Consider the following 22795-nt stretch of genomic DNA (forward strand, 5'->3'; position numbering starts at 1 on the left):
ATTGTTCTTCTCCAGTATTAGGGTGTCTTTCATAGATTCACATGCTTGAATCGAATAGTGAGCAGTAAAAGCTGGCCGCAGGACCAAAAAATAGCAGTGCAATGGCATGAAAATACACGCAATGACATAAAGTTGCCAGGCAGGTAATAACAAAATCATATAAACCATATAGGCGGAGGGAAGAACAGAGGCTCCCCTTATTTAAAAAGATTGCGAAGCACCGCTTGGCCCACTGCCGTATCAGCTTCGTTGATCGTCTTAAGGCAGTAATGTCTCGTGAAAGTGTGCCTGCTGGACCATGTAGCTGCTCGACATATTTGGTGAATCGGCACACCAGCAAACAGGGCAGCAGAGGATGACATCGCTCTGGTGGAATGAGCCCTCACTGAAGATTGAAGAGGCTTGCCAGCTTTCTGATGGCAGAAAGAAATTGCTGAAGAAATCCAACGTGCAATAGTTGGCTTGATAACAGAACGCCCTTTGCACATGCGTCCGTAAGCAACGATCAGTTGATCAGACCTACGAAAGGGCACCGTCCTGTCGATGTAAAATTTAAGGTATCTTTTAACGTCCAGTGAATGCAAATGTTGCTCCGCTGGAGTCTGAGGATTTGCGAAGGAAGTTTTTAAGAACACTGGTTCAATGAGGTGAAAGTCAGTTGGCACCTTAGGAATGAAAACCGGATTGGTGCGAAGCAGAACACAGTCCGATTTGAATTGAAGGAAAGGAGGTTTAATGGTGAAGGCGTGAATATCACTCACGCGACGTGAAGAGGTCAAAGCAATAAGAAGAGCCACCTTCCATGTTAAAAATTTTAAAGCCGCTTGGTGGATAGGCTCAAAGGGCGCCTTCATCAATTGCGCCAAAACGACATTGAGATGCCAGGTAGGAGGAGGATGCCGAATGGGTGAAAACGTCCTGAACAGTCCTTTGAAAAATTGTCGAATGACTCTGGAAGAGCAGCGAGAGGAAGACCCATCCTGCCAGAAACGAGATATTGCCGCCAAGAAAACTTTCAAAGTGGAATGGGAAAGTCCTGATTGAGCCAGTTGTAGAAAGAACGGCAGAAGCTTGCAGGAGTGGAATGGACGGGATGGATATTGGCAGCTGCACACCAGTGACAGAAGCTTTTCCATTTTAGCTTGTAAGTCTTTACCGTAGACGGAGCTCTTGCATTGACGAGAACATCCCTACATGCTGGCGAAATGTTCAAATGGGCAAATTCAAGGTGCTCAGGTTCCAGGCTGATAATTTGAGAGAGGAGGGATCCGGATGACAGATCTGACCAACGTCCATCCTGAGGAGATCCGCTCGAGGATGAAGGAGGATGGGTTCGCACTGTGAGAGAAGCAGCAGTTCTGAGAACCATGCTTGTCGAGGCCATCTGGAAGCGATCAGGAGAATGTGGCACGGCTGTCTCTGCATTTTCCACAACACTCGAGGAACCAGCGGAATCAGCGGAAAAGCGTAGGCAAATAGATTGCACCAGTCCATCAAAAGTGCATTCCCGGATGACCCTTGATGGAGAAGCCAGCTTGCATAGGACGGCCATTTCCGGTTCACAGGGCTCGCAAAGGGCGACCCCACAGCCGAAAGATGAAGTCCAGAGTCGGCTGATGCAACTCCCACTCGTGGGTCGAGGACGCGGACCTGCTGAGGGAATCCGCCACGATGTTGGAGATGCCTGGTAGTTGAACCGCTGTCAAGGTGATCTGGTGACGAAGTGCCCAGTCCCAGATACTCTGTGCCAGTTGAGAGAGGAGCGGTGACTTGGTGCCGCCCTGCTTGTTGACATAGTGCATACTGGTGGTGTTGTCGGTCTGAAGGAGCACTGCTTCTCCCTGGAGTAGGAGATGGAAGGATTTGAGCGCCAGGAAGATGGCCATTAGCTCCAGCCTGTTGATGTGCCAGGAACGTTGAGGTGGGGTCCACTTGCCCTTTGTGGATAGCCCCTGAAGATGTGCGCCCCAGCCTTCCAGGGAGGCATCTGTGGTAAGGACGAGTTCCGGAGCGATGGTGAGGAAGGAAGTACCGGCAGCGATGTTTGACGGCTGAGCTCACTTGGACTAGATCGCTGAAAGAGCCGGTGACCTGACGCCACTGCATGTTCAATTCCTCCTGAATGGGACGACTCTTGAGCCTGCAATTTGGGATCAGGGAGATGCAGGAGGACGCCATCTCAAGAAAGGATTTCAATACACGAACTGAAACGGACCCTTTTGAGCGGAGGAGAGCCACAATGCGTAGTTTCCGTAGCTGACGCTCGTGAGACACGAACGCTTTCGCCAGTGAAGTATTCAGAGTGGTGCCCAGAAAGGTCCTGCAAAGAGCCGGCTCGACCTGAGACTTCTCGGTGTTGATGGAGAGACCGATAGAGCGGAATAGATCCTGACAGAATCGAGTGTACAAGGACGCCTGATGGCGGGATTGCGACTTGATGACAGTCGTCCAGGTAGGGAAGGATTTGAACTCCCTTCAAAAGTAGGTACGCCACCACCGAAGCCAGGACCTTCGTGAAGACGCGAGGGGCGGAGCGAAGGCCGAAAGGCAGAACCTTGAACTGAAAGTCTCTGTGCCCTACTAGGAAGCGCAAGTACTTCCGATGTCTTGGAGTATCGGCACATGGAAATACGCGTCCTGAAGAACGATGGTGGTCATGAAGTCATCTTTCAGGAGAAAGCGGAGAACTTCCGAGAAGCGTGAGCATGCGGAAGGATTGACACTTCAGATACTTGTTCAGGGCTCGCAGATTGAGGATTGGACGCCAGTCGCCGGACTTTTTGAGGACGAGGAAGAACCGGGAATAAAATCCCATCCCCTTCTGAGACTTGGGAACCACTTCGATGGCACCCTTCTGAATCATGAGCCGAATCTGCTGAAAAAGCTCCTTGAGGTGAGCCGGGGATGGACCAGTTCGAGGTGTGTTTGGAGGGAACTTGACAAACTCTAAGGCATGGCCTTTTGATATAATGTCAAGCACCCAACGGTCCAAGGTGATTGAAGACTATTTGGTGTAGAACAGGGAGATTCGACCTCCAACTTTGAGCGGGGAAGGAAAGTCATTGCTTCTTAGAAGCGGAACCCCTGTAGGATGGTTTCCCTCTGTAAGATTTTGAAGACTGCTGCCGATAGGACTGCTGGGACTGGGAGGAATATCTTTGATTTCCTTGGCCGTAGGAATGATACTGGGTGGATCCACCGCGAAAGGAAGATGAGGGGGTGCCGCGTCCGCGAGCACCACGAAAAGGCGGCTTGCGAAATTGTTTCGTGCCGAGAGAACGGGCCGTCTCGGTGTCCATCTTTAGTTTGCAGCGCATCTTCCACATGCTGACCAAAAAGCGATTCGCCGTCATAGGGCATGTCGAGGATTTTCGACTGAACTTCCTGGCGAAAGGAGGTGGAACGAAGCCAGCCCTGACGACGTAATATGGCTGCTCCCGCAAGCTGTCGAAAACCAGTACATGCAATGTCGACTGAGCAATCGATAATTTCAGAGGACGCCCTCTCTCCCTCCTGAAGAATTTGTAGGGCCTCAGCTCTAGAGGGCTCAGGAATAAGGTAGATGAAAGAAGACATATCAGACCACATCTGGCGGTCGTAGCGCCCCAGAATGGCCAGAGAATTTGCAGCCCTCATGGTGGTAGAAGCCATAGTGGAAAACTTACGGCCAATGGCGTCAAGCCGACGTCCTTCACGGTCCGGAGGAGCAGTAATAGGGGAAGACTGATTCCTGGACCACTGCTGCGTGGCCTAGGTGATCACGGAATCAGGCTTAGGCTGCGCTACCAAGCAAGCAGGTGAACCCTGGGGCGCTCTATACTTCTTTTCCAAACAAGGAAGAAGAGCTGGAATCGTATTGGGCATTTGCATCAAATTGACACCTTCATTCCAAATAAAGTCAATAATGGGCACTGCCCGAACCTGTTTGAAGGGCTGATTCTTGAAGTCATAAAGAAAACAGTCCTTGTCCTTCGTGACCATAAGAAGCTTAAAGCGCTGCGTCGCTCGTTCCATAAGCTGATGAAAACTAGCTATGTCCACAGGAGGGGAATACCCTGGTACCGAAGGAGGCGGAGACGGTGTCTGGACCTGATAGTCGTCCCAATCCGCCATGTCCCCATCATCATCAGCAACCTCACCGTCCTCTCCGTTAGTGCGAACGTCATCATCCTCATAAACAGTTGCATGGACTTGAATGGAGGTTGATGGGGCAGAAGATACTGCAGGCTTCGGCAGTGAAGGAGTAGGAGGAGCCACTGAAGTTACAGGCACTGTAGGTTGAGGCGACCCCTGATGAGACGGTGGAAAACGTCTATTGTAATCCTCCAATATATATTGGAGATTTGAAATGAGGGAAAGAGGTATTTGTGCTGTTGGAACCTGAACAGAAGGTTCCCCTTCTTGGAAATAGGAATGATCCTGCTCATCCTCGTAATCTTGACATCTTATGACTAGCTCCGAAGGACTTCGAGCTTGTCGGAATCTGTTATTGGCCTCCTCACGGAACTTGAATCCTGCTCCGAACTGGTGGCAAAAAGAGGTGATGGAGGCTGAGGGTGACTCGGAAGTGAGAGCTGTTCCAGAGGCACTTGTCGTCGCTGGTGCAGTGGGTCAACCATTGGAAGCCCAGAAGCTCATGAAGAAAGTGGCACCAAAGGCAAAGATGCAAAGGTAGACGTCGACGGCGATGACAACGTCGACGGAACATTCACCGTCGACGGAACCGTCGACGAAGCCGTCGACTGCAAGACCACAGCCGCCGACGAAGCCGCCGTTGACGGCGCTGTCGTCGCTGGAGCTGTCGTCGCTGGAGCTGTCGTCGACGGAGCTGCCGTCGACGAGGAGGGTCTTTTCACAGCAAGCGTCGACGGGGATTTCGACGTCGACGAGATCTTTTTCTTTGACGTCGACGAGGAGATGGGAATCGTCGACGAGACTGACTTAAAACTGACACAGACCATCGTCGACGTAGAAGACGTTGATGCAGACGCCGTCGACTATCAGCTAGCACAAGTCGTCATCACTGTCATCGTCAATGCACTGGAGACGGCAGATTTCGTTGACGGAACGACCGTCGACGAGCCCGTCGACGATTTAGCATGTTTTTTAGAAGAAACATGCGCAGAAGGAGCTGAGGGCGCTGGAGAGTCAGATCTCAAGGGCGCAGGCGATGCAGTAGGAGGTGGAGACACAAAAGGAACCTTAATGAGAGGAAGCTTTTTCTTCTTCAGAAAAGGAGATGGCAACTCCTGAACACTGCTGCGCTTTAAAGCAGCTCTGGACACACCGGACGCAAGGCTTTCTGCATCAGAGAGAGGTGAATCCTTATCCTTCAACCTCTGCAACCACAGGAGAAGACGTCCCTCCCTGTCCTTAAGGGTTTTGGTTGAAAATGTCTTGCAGATTTTACATTTTCCTACCTCATGCTCTGGATAGAGGCAGTAAATACACTTCTTGTGAGGGTCCTCTGAATAAAGTTTCAACTTCCCACAAGAAGAACATGGACGAAACAAAGACTTCTTACTTGAAGACATCTCAGAAAAACTGAAGAAAACCAGAAAGAAGTTGAAAACTGAGCAGAGCTCAGGGAGACTCCCTTCACACGACGTGCGGTAGAAAATCTGAGGGCCTGAGCCTCTGAGGAGAAGGTTCTAGAGGGGTGCTTGCGCCTGATTGGCTGTAGTTTGGACTAACATAATGACATGGATGTGAGAAGTTGGCCTGATATATAATGTTCACTATTCTAGTGAGCACTCTGTATCAGTCCAAACAACCCTTATTGATGATTGGTTGTAAGTCAACCTTATAGACCAGCTATCCTAGTAGCATGGATACGAGCAGTCTAAGGCTAAGACTCTAGAGGGCGTGTTAAGCCAGCTGTTTTACCATCACATTACCCCTTGAGCACCAAGTGAAAGGACACCACACAAGTTGTTATGAAAATAAACAGATATTTATTTATAACAAGACTACCCTGAACTCTTTATGAGTCAGGGAGCTAAGCACATAACAAAACTCTTAAGAAAATACTTTAAGTCGCACAATTTACACAAATGCCCTAGGGGCACGAAAAACCATATATTACAAAAGTGGAATGCGAACTACTAGCAGGTAAGTAACTATTCTCATGGACTTTAGAAACGCTAGTCCTACAATGCTAAACACTTAGATTAGTTGCAGGAGGCCTGTGGACGTCGTGTGCAGAGTGGGAACTCTCACGCGTAAGGCGGGAAAAAGTCTATGGAGGCTAGTAGTCACAAAGTTACTGTTCTCGGGCGAACCCGACTAGGTGGGTCGAAAACGGGGGTGGATCCGAACACTTAGGGTGTTGGACTATGCTGAAGCACCGGAGTACTTGGTTTACCTAGCCCAGGGGCTGCGGCTGCATAGGGTTGAAGTTGCGTCGGAAACCCACGTTGAAGAACCAGGAGCCTGAAGAAAGAGTTGCTGGCAGGCGGCCAGTGAGGAAAGTTCGGAGTGATCCAAGCCTGGATCAGGGAAGAAGAAACCTGTAAGCAGAGGGGACCAAGTTCTGAATCACTAGCCAGTGATTTGAGTGGGCACCAGGATGGCACCGGACGAAGTCACCTCAGCCAGGTGAGTGGGCGCTGCTGGGCTCTGCAGTCTCTCGGACCAGGAGGCGTTGTCGGCGACCAGGATGGAGGTGCGAGCTGTCCCACGAAGGTTCTTGCTGTCGACGTCGCTGGACCCAGGATTGGGCAACAAGTCTTGGCAAATGCAAGGCCCACGCGGTGGACCTAAAATGGCGTCTTGAGTGGACCAGGAGGGTCCAGGGTGCTCCTCTTTTGGAGAGGAGCAAGGGCTAGTCTGGAGCAACCAGACCAGCAGTGGTTGTCATTGTGGAGCGTCGTGAGAGGGCCACTAGCCAACGGGCAAGCGACCTGGACAACGCGGTTGGCAGCAAAGAGCAGAAGGGCCCTACGCAGATCTCGTGGATGCAGGGGGGGCTGAACTTCGGTGCTGGAGCTGCTCAGGGTCGGGGCTTCTCTTACCCCAAAGCACTCAGTCGAGGGTCACTCGGGAGTCGTGCTGGACAAGCGTCTTGCAGTTCTGGTGATGGCCGGTCCCGCGAGGTCTCGTCACACCCACGGATCACAGCTGGGCTGATGATGTAGGTTGAGGTCAGAGGTGCCAGGGAAGCCGGTTCTCGTCGTGCTGGAGCAGTCTTGATCCGAAGGAGAGACTGGCAACAAACCGCGATGCTTGGTTGGTGCCTGCTGCTGCAGGGTGACTACTCCTTAGTCACAAGGGAGAATCTTGGGAAGAAGTCTTAAGTTCCTTTCGTGGAAAGTAGTTTCAGGATTCAAAGATGATCTGATTTGGAAGGGGGCCAGTTCCTACCTTTATCCTGCAAAAAGGGGCTGGCACGCGACTAAGTCCTGCCCTATGGGTGGGACCAGGAGGGGGGTGGTTACACCCCTCTCCTTTGGCGGGCTTTCCCCAGGCCAGGGGCTGGAGTGCCCCTGGAACTGGTTTCAGCCGGCCTATGCACAGTGAGCACCGGGGTGCCACTTGCAGTCACCTTCCTCTAAAGCCCTGCCTACCTAGGATACACAAAATCCTGTCTGGGACGGTGCTGGCACCGCCCCTGACAGGAAACCCTTTGTCTTTGCCTCCTGCTCTGGGAGGACTCCCAGCAGCAGGAGGGCAGACTTGTGTCTCGGTGGCAGCATCCATTTTGTGGAGCTAAGGCTATGTCTGACTTTAACCGGGGTTACAGGTTACATACATGTCGTGTCCCTCTAGAAGGGTGGAATGCTAACCCCGTCGCCAGAATTGGCGAGGGGTTAGTATTCCAATTCGTATGACACCTTACTCGACATGTTTTGATAAAGCGATACCAGAGTTTGCATATAACCGCGAGGATTATAATGCACTTAAGAGTATATGGTATGCGATATCATGGAAACGGCTAAGGGATGGATCCCGAAAGCCGCAGACAGGCTCAGCTCATGCCAGAGCACTATCTCACACGATTCCAAGCACTCTGCCTTCAGGATTCTTAAGGCCTGCCATAGGAGTGACTGATAGGAGATCTGTGTGTCCATATAGGTTTAGATATAGGGATACTATATCTATAGCATAGGGTGAGTACACCACTCTGCCCCAGCTGTCAAGCAGCCAGTTGTGTCTGATTTAGTTAGTCAGTCCAGGGGTGGCATAATACATGCTGCAGCCCCTGGGAGACTTCTGGGTGCACCTCAGCCCTGGGTACAGGGACTTGAGAGGGCCCAGTGCCAATTCAGTACCTGAGTACAATTTGGAGTAGAGAGAACAGCTAGGCTGTGGGTCTGATTAGCAGGCCCACAGCCAGGGAAAGTCGTAAACCAGTGAAGCAAAAAGCAAAAATCTGGGTGATCATAGGATTGCAGACCCTACTCTCCTACATGACCCCCCCCCCAAACTTTGGGACAATAAACTAACCTTGACCAGGTGAGTCTTCTTGCTCTAAGTGGAAATACCTGGAGAGCCCATCAGCATTGCCATGATCAGTACCAGGTCTGTGCTCCACTGTAAAATCCATCCCCTGTAGGGAAATGGACCACCTAAGTAGTTTGGGGTTTTCACCCTTCATCTGACTTAGCCATAAGAGGGGCTTATGGTCGGTCTGAACTGTGAAGTGAGTTCCAAACAAGTAGGACCTCAACTTCTTCAGGGCCCATACCACAGCAAAGGCGTCCCTCTCAATAGCTGACCAATTTTTCTCTCTGGGGGTCAGCCTTCTGCTAATGAAAGCAATTGGCTGGTCGTTGCCATCAAAATTCAGCTGAGATAGAACAGCTCCCACACCCAACTCAGAAGCATCTGTTTGGACAATGAATGGTTTGGAGAAGTCTGGACTCTTTAGGATAGGTGCTGTGCACATGGCCTGCTTTAGGTCATCGAATGCTTTCTGACAGCTTGCTGTCCACTGAACTTTCTTTGGCATCTTTTTACTTGTCAGGTCATTAAGGGGCGTCACTATGGACCCATAATTTCTGACAAACTTCCTATAGTACCCAGTCAGGCCCAAGAAAGCTCGAACCTGAGTCTGGGTGATTGGAGGAGCCCAGTCCTTGATGGCTGTATCTTACTCTCCAAGGGCTGAACCTGGCCTCCACCTACAAGGTGGCCCAGGTATACAACCTGTGTCTGCCCTATCTGGCACTTAGTGGCCTTGATAGTGAGGCCTGCCTTCTGCAGGGCCTCTAACACTTTCCTCAGGTGGACCAGGTGATCCTCCCAGGTGGAGCTAAAGACAGCAATATCGTCCAGATATGCTGCACAGAAGTCATCCATCCCAGTGAGAACTTGATTCACCAGCCTTTGGAAGGTGGCAGGTGCATTCTTCAACCCAAAGGGCATTACCACAAACTGATAATGACCACCAGGGGTAGAAAATGCTGTCTTGGGCCTGGCTTCCTCAGCTAACCTGATTTGCCAATACCCAGCTGTTAGGTCAAATGTGCTTAAGTAGTTGGCAGAAGCCAGTCTATCTATAAGTTCATCTGCCCTTGGTATTGGGTGGGCATCAGTCTTAGTGACTGCATTGAGGCCTCTGTAGTCTACGCAAAACCTCATCTCTCTCTTACCACCCTGGGTGTGAGGTTTTGGCACTAGAACTACTGGGCTAGCCCAAGGGCTATCTGAGGGCTCAATGACTCCCAACTCCAACATTTTCTGCACTTCTGTTTTGATGCAGTCTCTGACATGATCAGGCTGCCTGTAGATTTTACTCTTGACAGGCAGACTGTCTCCAGTGTCAACCTCATGGGTACACCAATCAGTTTGGCTGGGTGTCAGAGAGAACATATGTCTGAAGGATTGCAGAACTTGCCTGCAATCCTGTTGCTGATGTTCAGAGAGGCTGCCACAAAAGGCAACACCATCTACTGATCCATCATCAGGATTCTGAGTGAGCAGGTCTGGGAGAGGGTCACTCTCTTCCTCCTGTCCCTCATCTGTGGCCATGAGCAAGCTCATGTCCTTCCTGTTGACATATGCCTTGAGCCTGTTCACATTGAGCACCCTGAGGGGGCTCCTGGGGGTTCCAAGGTCCACCAGGTAGGTGACCTCTCCCTTTTGCTCAATGATGGTGTGGGGCCCAGACCATTTGTCTTTGAGGGCTGCTGGTGCCACTGGCTCCAGTACCCACACCTTCTGTCCAGGCTGGTATACAGTCAGGACAGCCTTCTGGTCATGCCAAGCTTTTTGGAGTTCTTGGCTGGCCTCTAGGTTTTTAGATGCCTTCTCCATGTATTCAGCCATCCTGGAGCGGAGACCAAGTACATAGTCCACTAAGTTGGTTGCAGGCTTTTTGAGAGGTCTCTCCCATCCTTCCTTCACCAAACACAGGGGTCCTCTTACAGGATGCCCATACAGAAGTTCAAAAGGGCTGTAGCCAACCCCCTTCTGTGGGACCTCTCTGTAAGCAAACAAGAGGCAGGGTATCAGGACATCCCATCTACGCCTGAGCTTTTCAGGTAGTCCATGAATCATCCCTTTGAGGGTCCTGTTGAATCTCTCTACAAGCCCATTGCACTGTGGATGATAGGGTGTGGTGAACTTGTAGTTAACACCACATTCCTTCCACATTGCAGTCAGATATCCTCACATGAAGTTTGCACCTCTGTCAGAAACAACCTCCTTAGGGAAGCCCACTCTGGAGAACACTCCAACTAGGGCTCTTGCCACTACAGGTGCTGTAGTGGTCCTAAGTGGAATAGCTTCAGGATACCTGGTGGCATGGTCCACCACCACCAGTATAAACTTGTGCCCTGATGCTGTCTGGGGTTCCATTGGACCAACAATGTCAATCCCCACCCTTTCAAAGGGGACCCCCACCACAGGTAGTGGTATGAGGAGGGCCTTTGTTGTGTCACCTGACTTACCACTGGCTTGGCAAGTGACACAGGAGCGACAAAACTCCTTGGTATTCTCATTCATGTGGGGCCAGTGAAAGTGTGAGACAAGTCTGTCCCAAGTCTTTGACTGACCTAAGTGACCTGCAATGGGAATTTCATGGGCCAAGGTGAGAAGGAAACCTCTCAGAGACAAGGGGATGACCAGCCTCCTGGTTGCACCAGGCTTGGGGTCTCTTGACTCAGAGTACAGGAGTCCATCTTCCCAGTATACCCTGTGGGCACCTGTGGCATTCCCTGCAGCCTCAGCAGCAGCCTGCTGTCTGAGGGGTTCAAGGGAAGGGCAGTCTAACTGTGCCTTCCCCAGGTCTTCTCTGGAGGGTCCCCCTGAGCCCAGAAACTCAACTTGATCAAGTTCAAGCTCTTTAGGCTCAGTTTCCCTCAGCTCTCTCAGATCAGCCTCCTCAGAGACTTGATCCTCAACCTGGGGCAAGGGGGAAGGCAAAGCCTTACCCTTACTGCTCTTCTTCTTGGAAGGTGTCTGGTCCTTTCTTCCAGGATCCAGCACCTGTTCAGTGGGGCATCTTCTGGCCTGTGACCTAGTCACAGCAAGCACATGTGCTGGCAAGCCTAACATTTCCATGTGAGTCCTCTGCTCCACTTCTGACCATAGGGATGACTCCAAATCATTGTCCAACAAACAATCCACTGGGAGGTCTGAACTAACCACAACTTTCTTTTGGCCACTTACCCCTCCCCAGGAGAAAGCAACAATCGCCATACTATGACTGGTAGTGACGTTGCTGGCATTGGTCACCAGGAAATCTGTACCTGGCATGATCTGTCCAGGGTCCACAAAGTTAGGTGTCACCATGGTGACACTGGCACAAGTGTCCCTATAGGCCTGAGCCATTTTGCCATTTATTAAAGGTGTCTGCCTGTATTTGCCCAAAGTATTGGGACTTACATCAGGGGACATATCCATATCCCCTGTACAGACAAGGACAGCCTGAGTGAGTGTGCCAACTAAGTTGTCAGACTCCTCAGTTCCCAAGGTTAACCCAACTAATCCCTTGGGAGGTGCACTACCACTACTGACTGTACTAGGTGGTGCAGTTGCCTTAGGGGCTGTAGTGGTAGAGGTTTGCCCTCCTCTTTTGGTGCACTCACTAAACCAGTGAGACTTACTTTTACAGTACTGGCACCACCTTTTTGACTGGCCTTCTTGAGTCTTCTTTTTCTGCTGTGAAGCCTGACCCCCACCCTCTTTGGTTTGTTTGGGACCTGTTGAAGACTTCTGGTCATTTTGTTCACTCTTAGTATTACCCTTCTGGTCTGCTTTCTTCTGACCACCCTGGTTCTGGTTCTGGTTCTGCTTGATCCTTGTTCTGACCCATTTGTCTGCCTTCTTTCCCAATTCTTGGGGAGAGGTCAGATCTGAATCAACAAGGTGCTGGTGCAACAACTGGTTCTGACAATTATTTAAAATTTGTTCTCTCATCATTAGATTATACAATCCTGTGTAATCAGTAACCTTGCTACCCAGCAACCAGCCCTCCAAAGCCTTAGTGGCACTATCCACAAAGTCAGACCAGTCCTGAGACTGAGTTTTCTGGGTGTCTCTGAACAGCAACCTGTACTGCTCAGTGGTTAAACCAAACCCATCAACCAGTGTATTCTTGAGGACCTGGTAATTGTTAGCATCCTCTACTCTTGTAGTGAGGAGCTTATCTCTACCTTTGCCATCAAAGGAGAGCCACAGTATAGCTGCCCACTGACTCTGGGGAATGCCCTGCACAGTGCAGGCCCTCTCCAAAGCAGCCATCCATTTCTGGATGTCATCCCCTTGTTTAAAGGGGGGCACTATCTTTGTCAGGTGTTTAGTATCTAAACCCTTCTCTCTATCTCTTGGGAGATTGCTGCCACCAGTGGGAGCTAACCCACTCATCTGCTGCTCTCTAGCAAATGCAAGCTTTTCTTTGGCCAGGGCAAGTTCTTCCCTTTCAATCCTCAGAGCAGCCTGTCTCATTCTGGCTTCATGCTCTATTCTCTGAGGGGAAGTCAATCTCCTCTGGGGAGAGTTCCTTCTCCTCTGAGAAGAGGCATTAGAGTGCTGAGATCTATTGGAGTCCCTAGAAAGAGATCTATCTCTCCTAAACTCCAAGGGTAGGCCTACTTAGGGTCAGTACTGGGGGTCCCCCAGATCCTAGCCCAAGCAAGTCTATGTTGGCCCTAGTTAGCCTTCTGACTACCTCAAGACCTTTGTCTGCCTCATCCCCAGAGAGTTCCTCAGGATCCTCCTCCTCAACTGCATTTACAGTGTTGTGGAGGTCTGGATCCCCAGTGGTACCCTCTAAGGCTGGCATATTCCCATCTAGCTGAGAAATCTTTCTCGCATCATATGTCTCTAAGAGACCTATCAGAAAGGGAATGGTGGGGTTAGACCCCTGTTTCAGTTTCCTGGAGGTACACACTTGTCTCATCTCCTGGAAACTGAGAGCTGCATATCTTGAAGTGACCTGTGGAGGGTCAATAACCACAAGGGGAGTCTCTGAAGACTCTCCATGGGTAGACATGCTTTTCTAGTGAGGTGTAAGTGGTGCACTTACCTACACTATTTGTTTGCCTACTGATCCCTTGCTAGAGTTGTAGTTTAGGGTGTGCTAGGCCCTAGGAGCTACAACAGCTGGTTCAGTAGAACTCAGAGTATTCTAAGCTAAGTTATATGTACCTTTAGTACTTATGTGATCTTTCAAATGATATTCTTAGGATATGTGTGGTAAAACAACAGCAAGCTCAAATCCCAACCGCTGCTCACCAATGTGAGAAGTTGGCCTGATATATAATGTTCACTATTCTAGTGAGCACTCTGTATCAGTCCAAACAACCCTTATTGATGATTGGTTGTAAGTCAACCTTATAGACCAGCTATCCTAGTAGCATGGATACGAGTAGTCTAAGGCTAAGACTCTAGAGGGCGTGTTAAGCCAGCTGTTTTACCATCACATTACCCCTTGAGCACCAAGTGAAAGGACACCACACAAGTTGTTATGAAAATAAACAGATATTTATTTATAACAAGACTACCCTGAACTCTTTATGAGTCAGGGAGCTAAGCACATAACAAAACTCTTAAGAAAATACTTTAAGTCGCACAATTTACACAAATGCCCTAGGGGCACGAAAAACCATATATTACAAAAGTGGAATGCGAACTACTAGCAGGTAAGTAACTATTCTCATGGACTTTAGAAACGCTAGTCCTACAATGCTAAACACTTAGATTAGTTGCAGGAGGCCTGTGGACGTCGTGTGCAGAGTGGGAACTCTCACGCGTAAGGCGGGAAAAAGTCTATGGAGGCTAGTAGTCACAAAGTTACTGTTCTCGGGCGAACCCGACTAGGTGGGTCGAAAACGGGGGTGGATCCGAACACTTAGGGTGTTGGACTATGCTGAAGCACCGGAGTACTTGATTTACCTAGCCCAGGGGCTGCGGCTGCATAGGGTTGAAGTTGCGTCGGAAACCCACGTTGAAGAACCAGGAGCCTGAAGAAAGAGTTGCTGGCAGGCGGCCAGTGAGGAAAGTTCGGAGTGATCCAAGCCTGGATCAGGGAAGAAGAAACCTGTAAGCAGAGGGGACCAAGTTCTGAATCACTAGCCAGTGATTTGAGTGGGCACCAGGATGGCACCGGACGAAGTCACCTCAGCCAGGTGAGTGGGCGCTGCTGGGCTCTGCAGTCTCTCGGACCAGGAGGCGTTGTCGGCGACCAGGATGGAGGTGCGAGCTGTCCCACGAAGGTTCTTGCTGTCGACGTCGCTGGACCCAGGATTGGGCAACAAGTCTTGGCAAATGCAAGGCCCACGCGGTGGACCTAAAATGGCGTCTTGAGTGGACCAGGAGGGTCCAGGGTGCTCCTCTTTTGGAGGGGAGCAAGGGCTAGTCTGGAGCAATCAGACCAGCAGTGGTTGTCGTCGTGGAGCGTCGTGAGAGGGCCACTAGCCAACGGGCAAGCGACCTGGACAACGCGGTTGGCAGCAAAGAGCAGAAGGGCCCCACGCAGATCTCGTGGATGCAGGGGGGGCTGAACTTCGGTGCTGGAGCTGCTCAGGGTCGGGGCTTCTCTTACCCCAAAGCACTCAGTCGAGGGTCACTCGGGAGTCGTGCTGGACAAGCGTCGTGCAGTTCTGAAGATGGCCGGTCCCTCAAGGTCTCATCACACCCACGGATCACAGCTGGGCTGATGATGTAGGTTGAGGTCAGAGGTGCCAGGGAAGCCGGTTCTCGTCGTGCTGGAGCAGTCTTGATCCGAAGGAGAGACTGGCAACAAACCGCGATGCTTGGTTGGTGCCTGCTGCTGCATGGTGACTACTCCTTAGTCACAAGGGAGAATCTTGGGAAGAAGTCTTGAGTTCCTTTCGTGGAAAGTAGTTTCAGGATTCAAAGATGATCTGATTTGGAAGGGGGCCAGTTCCTACCTTTATCCTGCAAAAAGGGGCTGGCACGCGACTAAGTCCTGCCCTATGGGTGGGACCAGGAGGGGGGTGGTTACACCCCTCTCCTTTGGCGGGCTTTCCCCAGGCCAGGGGCTGGAGTGCCCCTGGAACTGGTTTCAGCCGGCCTATGCACAGTGAGCACCGGGGTGCCACTTGCAGTCACCTTCCTCTAAAGCCCTGCCTACCTAGGATACACAAAATCCTGTCTGGGACGGTGCTGGCACCGCCCCTGACAGGAAACCCTTTGTCCTTGCCTCCTGCTCTGGGAGGACTCCCAGCAGCAGGAGGGCAGACTTGTGTCTCGGTGGCAGCATCCATTTTGTGGAGCTAAGGCTATGTCTGACTTTAACCGGGGTTACAGGTTACATACATGTCGTGTCCCTCTAGAAGGGTGGAATGCTAACCCCGTCGCCAGAATTGGCGAGGGGTTAGTATTCCAATTCGTATGACACCTTACTCGACATGTTTTGATAAAGCGATACCAGAGTTGGCATATAACCGCGAGGATTATAATGCACTTAAGAGTATATGGTATGCGATATCATGGAAACGGCTAAGGGATGGCAGAGCACTATCAGCTCAGCTCATGCCAGAGCACTATCTCACACGATTCCAAGCACTCTGCCTTCAGGATTGTTAAGGCCTGCCATAGGAGTGACTGATAGGAGATCTGTGTGTCCATATAGGTTTAGATATAGGGATACTATATCTATAGCAGAGGGTGAGTGCACCACTCTGCCCCAGCTGTCAAGCAGCCAGTTGTGTCTGATTTAGTTAGTCAGTCCAGGGGTGGCATAATACATGCTGCAGCCCCTGGGAGACTTCTGGGTGCACCTCAGCCCTGGGTACAGGGACTTGAGGGCCCAGGGCCAATTCAGTACCTGAGTACAATTTGGAGTAGAGAGAACAGCTAGGCTGTGGGTCTGATTAGCAGGCCCACAGCCAGGGAAAGTCGTAAACCAGTGAAGCAAAAAGCAAAAATCTGGGTGATCATAGGATTGCAGACCCTACTCTCCTACAATGGATATGTTATAAAGGTGTTTTCTCTTTCTCCTATGTATTCCTATGTGTTAATGCTAACCTGGTACTTATAAGTATTTCTGGTTTTGGAATTTGTGTGATATGTTTTTCTATACATATTCTATTGGGATTTTATTGCTATTTTATTTACAGTGGGGCTCCCACTTTGACGATGGGGAATATTCAAGCATGTGAATCTATGAAAGACACCCTAATACTGGAGAAAATACACTTCTGTCATCAATGTGGAGGAGTGTGTCACACCACTGTCCTTATGTGCCTGTAAATAGGGTTCCTTGCACCGACCAAGACTCTAGTGCGCTGACCCTGCGTCATGTAGGGACTGCTAAGATATCCTCTTCTACTTTGGAGCTGGTGGAGTCCCTGAATATAGTGGGCCAAAAGGTAGACATGTACCCTTGTAAGGAATTCTCCCACAAAGAAGGCTATAGAGTTCTCGGTGGGAATTCCTCCGGGAATGCCTTAAAGATAAGTAGTCTAAAGGTGGGACCAGCTGTCTATTTTGTTAATATGCAGTAATTGCCAATAAGTAAATCCTCGGTAAGTGCTTGTCAGTTAACCTAGTTAGTTGTAACCTTGGAGAGTAACTTGTTATGGATTACATGTATAAATATACAGTAATTAGCTCAATATTTCTGTTTTTGCAGTCTACCATAATCGAGGGGTTGAGTGTCTATCTTCCTTTAGAATGTCCAAACACTAGTAAAGTAATTGCAAGTAACAAACGTCTAGGATATCAGAGGCCAAAGTGCCAGACTGAGTACTTGTGGACAAGAAGAATCAAGGTCATTGGCACCTTGCAAACTTTACAAACCGCATAGTGAGTGAGTGGAAGAAGTGGAAACATGTAAGCGCATATACTTCAGCAGGCTATCCAATGAGCAACTCCCTGAGAAGGGGCGTGGATAGCTAGAGGCTGCAGGGACTAACACCACTTCGTTATGGAGCTCTCTGAGAAAAGCTTTAGAAGCTAGAGACACTGATTTAATTTCCAACACATTCATATTTGGTTTTGCCTTGAGGGCAGACCACTTGTCTTGACTTGTTAGGTCTAACATGAGAGCCCCAACCTGTCAATGTGGCATCTGCTGTCACTGGCTTGTGGCTGTGGGTCTGCAGAAGGTCTACCCAGCTTCAAATGTTCCTTGTTCCACTCCCTCCGTCTATGATATACCCTGGGTGACAACACTAGTCTTTCCTGGAACCCAGTCCCTTGAAACCATGGTCACTCTTAAACGGGAGACATCAGCAGCTATGCATTGGGGAGTAACACCATGCAAGAAGTCACCTTCCAATGAAGAGCATCCCTCCTGCATTGTCAGACTATGATGTCTGTTGAACAACCGCTGGATGAAATGCCACTACTCTTTCTGCTGTGTACTTAGGTTTTTCTATGATTGAATTTTGCTTTGAACGCAAGAAACTCTATATTTGTTTTGGCAGCACACAAAATTTGATTGAGAATCCCAGGTTGTGCAGCAACATCAGGGTGTGCTGAATGCATGATCCGCATTTCTGACTTGGTATTCATCTTTCAAACCTGGAGTCTGCGTAAAGTTAGGGTGCAACATAAGAGATGATCTACTTACCTTGTACTACAGTTCTTCAGCAGAAGCAGAGCACATGCTCAATGCCAACTTGACTCCACGCCTCAGAACACAAAGCCACACTTCTGCTACCTCTGTGTGCTGTAAACAGCAAGGGTTATTTCTATAAACAACAGCGCGCAGAAGGGTATTAAAGGGTGCTAGGATGGGGAGCTGGAAGCAGATACTGGGTGATTCTGCGGTAGCCTCTTTATGGTGGAGCTCGAGTGGATCAGAAACAAAAGGGACTGAGTTTAATTTGTGTACGTGCGAGAATAATCAGGCTCTAGAACAAGGCATTTTGTCACTGGTTTTGAACTATAAAATGCACTGTCAATCCAGTAAGGCAACATGCCTAAGACTGATGGTAAAGAAAATTACAACTGGTAAAACCACTGATTTGAAAAAAAAGACTGCAATCAAAAAATCACAGCCTTATAATCTGAATACGCCCTACCCGTCCTTAAAGTGCAGTGTGTGATCTTGCTATCAAATGCCGTGCAGCATCGTCTCCTTTACACTGTCTCTGTCACCTCGAGATGCTTTCACTCACTTCGGGGTCTTCTCACTTCCAGGATATGTTTACTTTCGTCGTAGGATCTCCTCTTCTGGTTGTCTCTCCTCTCCTTGTTGGATCACCTTTAATTTTTAGATATCCTCTCATTGTAGAATCTCCTCTTGTTGGATTTCCTTTCCTTGTCAGGTCTCCTCTTCTTGTTAGATCTCCTTTCCTTGTTGAATCTCCTTTCTCGAGTGGATCTCCTTTCCTTGTTTGATCTCCTCTTCTTGTTTGATCTCCTTTCCTTGTTGAATCTCCTTTCTTGAGTGGATCTCCTCTCCTTGTTTGATCTCCTCTCCTTGTTGGATCTCCTTTCTTGAGTGGATCTCCTTTCCTTGTTGGATCTCCTTTCCTTGTTGGATCTTCTCTCCTTGTTGAATCTCCTTTCTTGAGTGGATCTCCTTTCCTTGTTTGATCTCCTCTCTTTGTTGCATCTCCTCTCCTTGTTGGATCTCCTTTCCTTGTTGGATCTCCTCTTATTGTTGGATTTCCTCTCCTTGTTGGAGCTCCTTTTCTTGTAGGATCACCTTTTCTTGTTGGATCCCCACTTCTAATTGAATCTCCTTTCCTGGTCGGATCTCCCCTTGTCAGTTCTCCTCTCTGTGTTATATCTCCTTTCCTTGTTGGATCGTCTTTCCTTTTTTGATCTCCTCTCTTTATCAGATCTCCTTTCCTTGATGGATATCCTTTCCTTGTTGGATCAATTTTCCTTTTCTGATCTCCTCTCTTTATCAGGTCTCCTTTCCTTGTTGGATCAATTTTCCTTTTCTGATCTCCTCTCTTTATCAGATCTCCTTTCCTTGTTGGATATCCTTTCCTGGTTGGATATCCTTTCCTTGTTGGATCTCATCTTTTTGTTGGATGTCCATTCTGTATTGGATCTCCTTTTCTTGTTGGATATCCTTTCGTTGTAGGATCTCGTCGTCTTCTTAGATATCTTCTTGTTGAATCTCCTTTACTTGATGGATCTCCGCCCCTTGTTGAATCCCCCTTCTTGTCAGATCTCCTCTCCGTGTTAGATCTCCTTTCCTTGCTAGATCTATTTTCCTTGTTGGATGGTCTTTCCTTTTTTGATCTCCTCTCTTTATCAGATCTCCTTTCCTTGTTTGATATCCTCTTGCTGTAGGATCTCCTGTCCTTGTTGGATCTCATCTTCTTGTTGGATGTCCTCTCTTTACTGGATCTCCTTTTCTTGTAGGATATCCTTTCGTTGTAGGATCTTGACATCTTCTTCTTAGATCCCTTCTTGTTGGATCTCCTCTCCTTGCAGGATCTCCTCTTATTGTCAGATTTCCTATCCTTGTTGGAGTTCCTTTTCTTGTAGGATCTCCTTTTCTTGTTGGATGTCCACTTCTAGTTGAATCTCATTTCCTGGTTAGATCACCTCGCCTTCTTGTCAGATCTCCTTTCCTTGCTGGATCTACTTTCCTTGTTGGATCATCTTTCCTTCTTTGATCTCCTCTCTTTATCAGATCTCCTTTCCTTGTTGGATATCCTCTTGCTGTAGGATCTCCTGTCCTTGTTGGATCTCATCTTCTTGTTGGATGTCCTCTCTTTACTGGATCTCCTTTTCTTGTAGGATATCCTTTCGTTGTAGGATCTTGTCTTCTTAGATCTCTTCTTGTTGGATCTCCTCACCTTGCAGGATCTCCTTATTGTTGGATTTCCTCTCCTTGTTGGAGTTCCTTTTCTTGTAAGATCTCCTTTTCTTGTTGGATCTCCACTTCTAGTGGAATCTCATTTCCTGGTTAGATCACCCCCGAATGGTTGATCACCCCTTCTTGTCAGATCTACTTTCCTTGTTGGATCGTCTTTCCTTTTTTGATCTCCTCTCTTTATCAGATCACCTTTCTTTTTTGATATCCTCTCGCTGTAGGATCTTCTTTCCTTATTGGATCTCATCTTCTTTTTGGACATGATCTGCTTGCCGGATCTCCTTTCCTTGTAGGATCTCCTTTCCTTGTTGGATCTCCTCTCCTTGTTGGATGTTCTCTTTTTATTGGATCTCCTTTTCTGGTTGGATATCCTCTCGTTGTAGGATCTCGTCTTCTTCTTAGATCTCTTCTAGTTGGATCTCATTTCCTTGTTGGATCTCGTCTTCTAGTTGGATCTTCTTTCCTTGTAGGGCTCCTCACTGTGTAGGTCATGTTTTCACAGTTTCTACCACCTTTCCCTCAAGAGCCAGTGCCCGTACCCTGGCGTCTACTTCCCCTCACTCTGTTCTCTCTCAGCCCTCCTGTTTTACCTCTATTCCTTAGCACCTCCTCCTTCCCCTCACCCCAAGTGCATTTGTGCCCTCTTTCCCTTCACTGTTACCCTTAAGTGCTGCTGTTATTCACTATCACCTCTCTACTCTCAGATGCAGCTGTGCTTGTGCTCAGCACTCTCCTTACCTGGGTGCTATTATCACTCACTCTCTGCCTTCTGCAGGTGATGTTGTTGCTTTCCCTCAGCACTCTTTGCATTTGTTCTGTTTTCACTCATTCTCTGCTCCGTCTCCCTTGCCTCCAGCAGGCTGCTCTCTCCCACACCTCTCTTTCATCAGGATCTGTTTTGCCTTCACTACAAGTTCTCCTCCCACTACGGGGGTGCTATTAATACTCACTCCACTCTCTGTCCCCTGGGTGGTCTGTACCCGGGATCTGTCTTCACTCATTCTCTGCCTCCCACAGGTGCAGCTGTCTTTCTTTTCCAGATTCTGATACGTTCACTAGAAGGTCTCTCCCCACTACAGCAGTAGTATTAATGCTCACTCTGCTCTCTCTGTCTCCTATGTGTTCCGTCCCAATGGTGTTGTTTTCACTCACTCTGCCTCCCACAGACGCTGCTGTCTCTCTGTTCTAAGTTCTCTTACATTCATTATTAGGTCTTTCCCCATTGTTACTATTGATGCTCACTTCTCTTTCTCTGTCCCTCAAGTGCTGAGTTCACTCATCTTCAACTCTCTCTCCCCAGGTGTTGCTACTGGATCGCTCTGAGAGTTGGACGCTCCTACAGTGGTTTCGGGTTTGGCCTGACCTTCTTCCCAGCTCTTGCAATGACTGGCTACAACCTTTACTGCTTCTACAAGTTGGGGTTCGACTTCAACTTCAGGGATTATCAAGGAGAAAGCACTGGCCATAGAGGGACCACCCGCTGGCCAGCGCTCGGCAGCCTCAGCCAAGTAAGGACCTGAAAAGGGTAACCAAGCTCTCTGAGACAATGGGACCACAATCGGGCCAGTATCAGGTCCATCAGACGTCACAATTAAACCAGGAGCCTGCATACTTTCTTGATCGGGCCAGTATCACGTCCATCAGACGTCACAATTAAACCATGAGCCTGCTTACTTTCTTGTCAGGCTATCAAATGTGTCATACATTTAAAGCAGCATTATACCTTTGGGCATCCAGGAGCATCCTGACTGGCTCATGAACATGAAGTCCACGACACAGGCCGTCTTCGTACACGGGTATCATTTCCAGTTTGTGTTATTGCCAGTTGTTAAGTATTATATTAATAAAAACATTTTTTAATAAGATTTTTCTTCTAAGACCTTTCAAAGCAAACATTATTGGCTGTTATTGGACAAACTGTTTACCTTCAGTAATGCTCTTCCAGGTGGGTGCCCTCTTTCCTCAATGATTAATCAGTTTTCAGGCTTCTTTCAAGGCATCAGGCTGGAACTGGAAAAACATTTTCAGCACTGACTAACAGCAGTAGTGGCGCTAGAAAGCATCATCTGCATATCCACTGGATTAGACCCACCATTCCACAAAGGTGCTTCTTTTAGCCCAAGTGTCATTGCCATCGAATGAAGGCTCTGTGCACAAAAAGGAATATGTTACTTACCCTGTAATCATTTGTTCATGGCATGTAGTGCTGTAGATTCACATGTTCTGCATACTCCTGCCATCCAGTGTTGGGTCCAGAGTTGTGCAAGTTGTTTTTCTTCGAAGAAGTCTTTCGAGTCACTCCTCCTCTCGAGGGTAATGCGCATGGACATCAACTCCATTGTTTTCCCACATGCGGTTGAGAAAGGAGTGTAAAGTATGTGTAAGTAAAGAGACGACCATGCTGAATGTATTAATATTGAAAAATAGTAAATGTGAGGAACTGCAATGGCCGCGGGTGTCCAGGGAGGAGGGTGGGCACGTGAAGCTACAGCACCACATGCCACAGCCAGATGATTACAGGGTAAGTAACACATTCCGTTCAATTGCATGTATTGTATTTATATAGTGCTTACTACCCCTGAAGAGGCGTTGAAGTAC

At 48.8% G+C, this 22795-nt stretch overlaps 1 protein-coding gene across 1 annotated transcript in view; it reads left to right on the top strand.

Annotated features, from left to right (window-relative positions):
• Positions 1 to 22060, top strand: part of LOC144798275 (uncharacterized) — an 82018-nt gene extending 59958 nt beyond the window's left edge. The window contains exon 4 of the mRNA XM_078669048.1: positions 21498 to 22060. Coding sequence (XP_078525174.1) covers positions 21498 to 21717 — 220 coding nt within the window. The 3' untranslated portion in view covers positions 21718 to 22060. The remainder of the gene's footprint in view (positions 1 to 21497) is intronic.
• The last annotated feature ends 735 nt before the right edge of the window (positions 22061 to 22795 follow it).

Source organism: Lissotriton helveticus, chromosome 12, assembly GCF_964261635.1.
Source record: "Lissotriton helveticus chromosome 12, aLisHel1.1, whole genome shotgun sequence".
In the NCBI taxonomy this organism is placed as follows: Eukaryota; Metazoa; Chordata; class Amphibia; order Caudata; family Salamandridae; genus Lissotriton; species Lissotriton helveticus.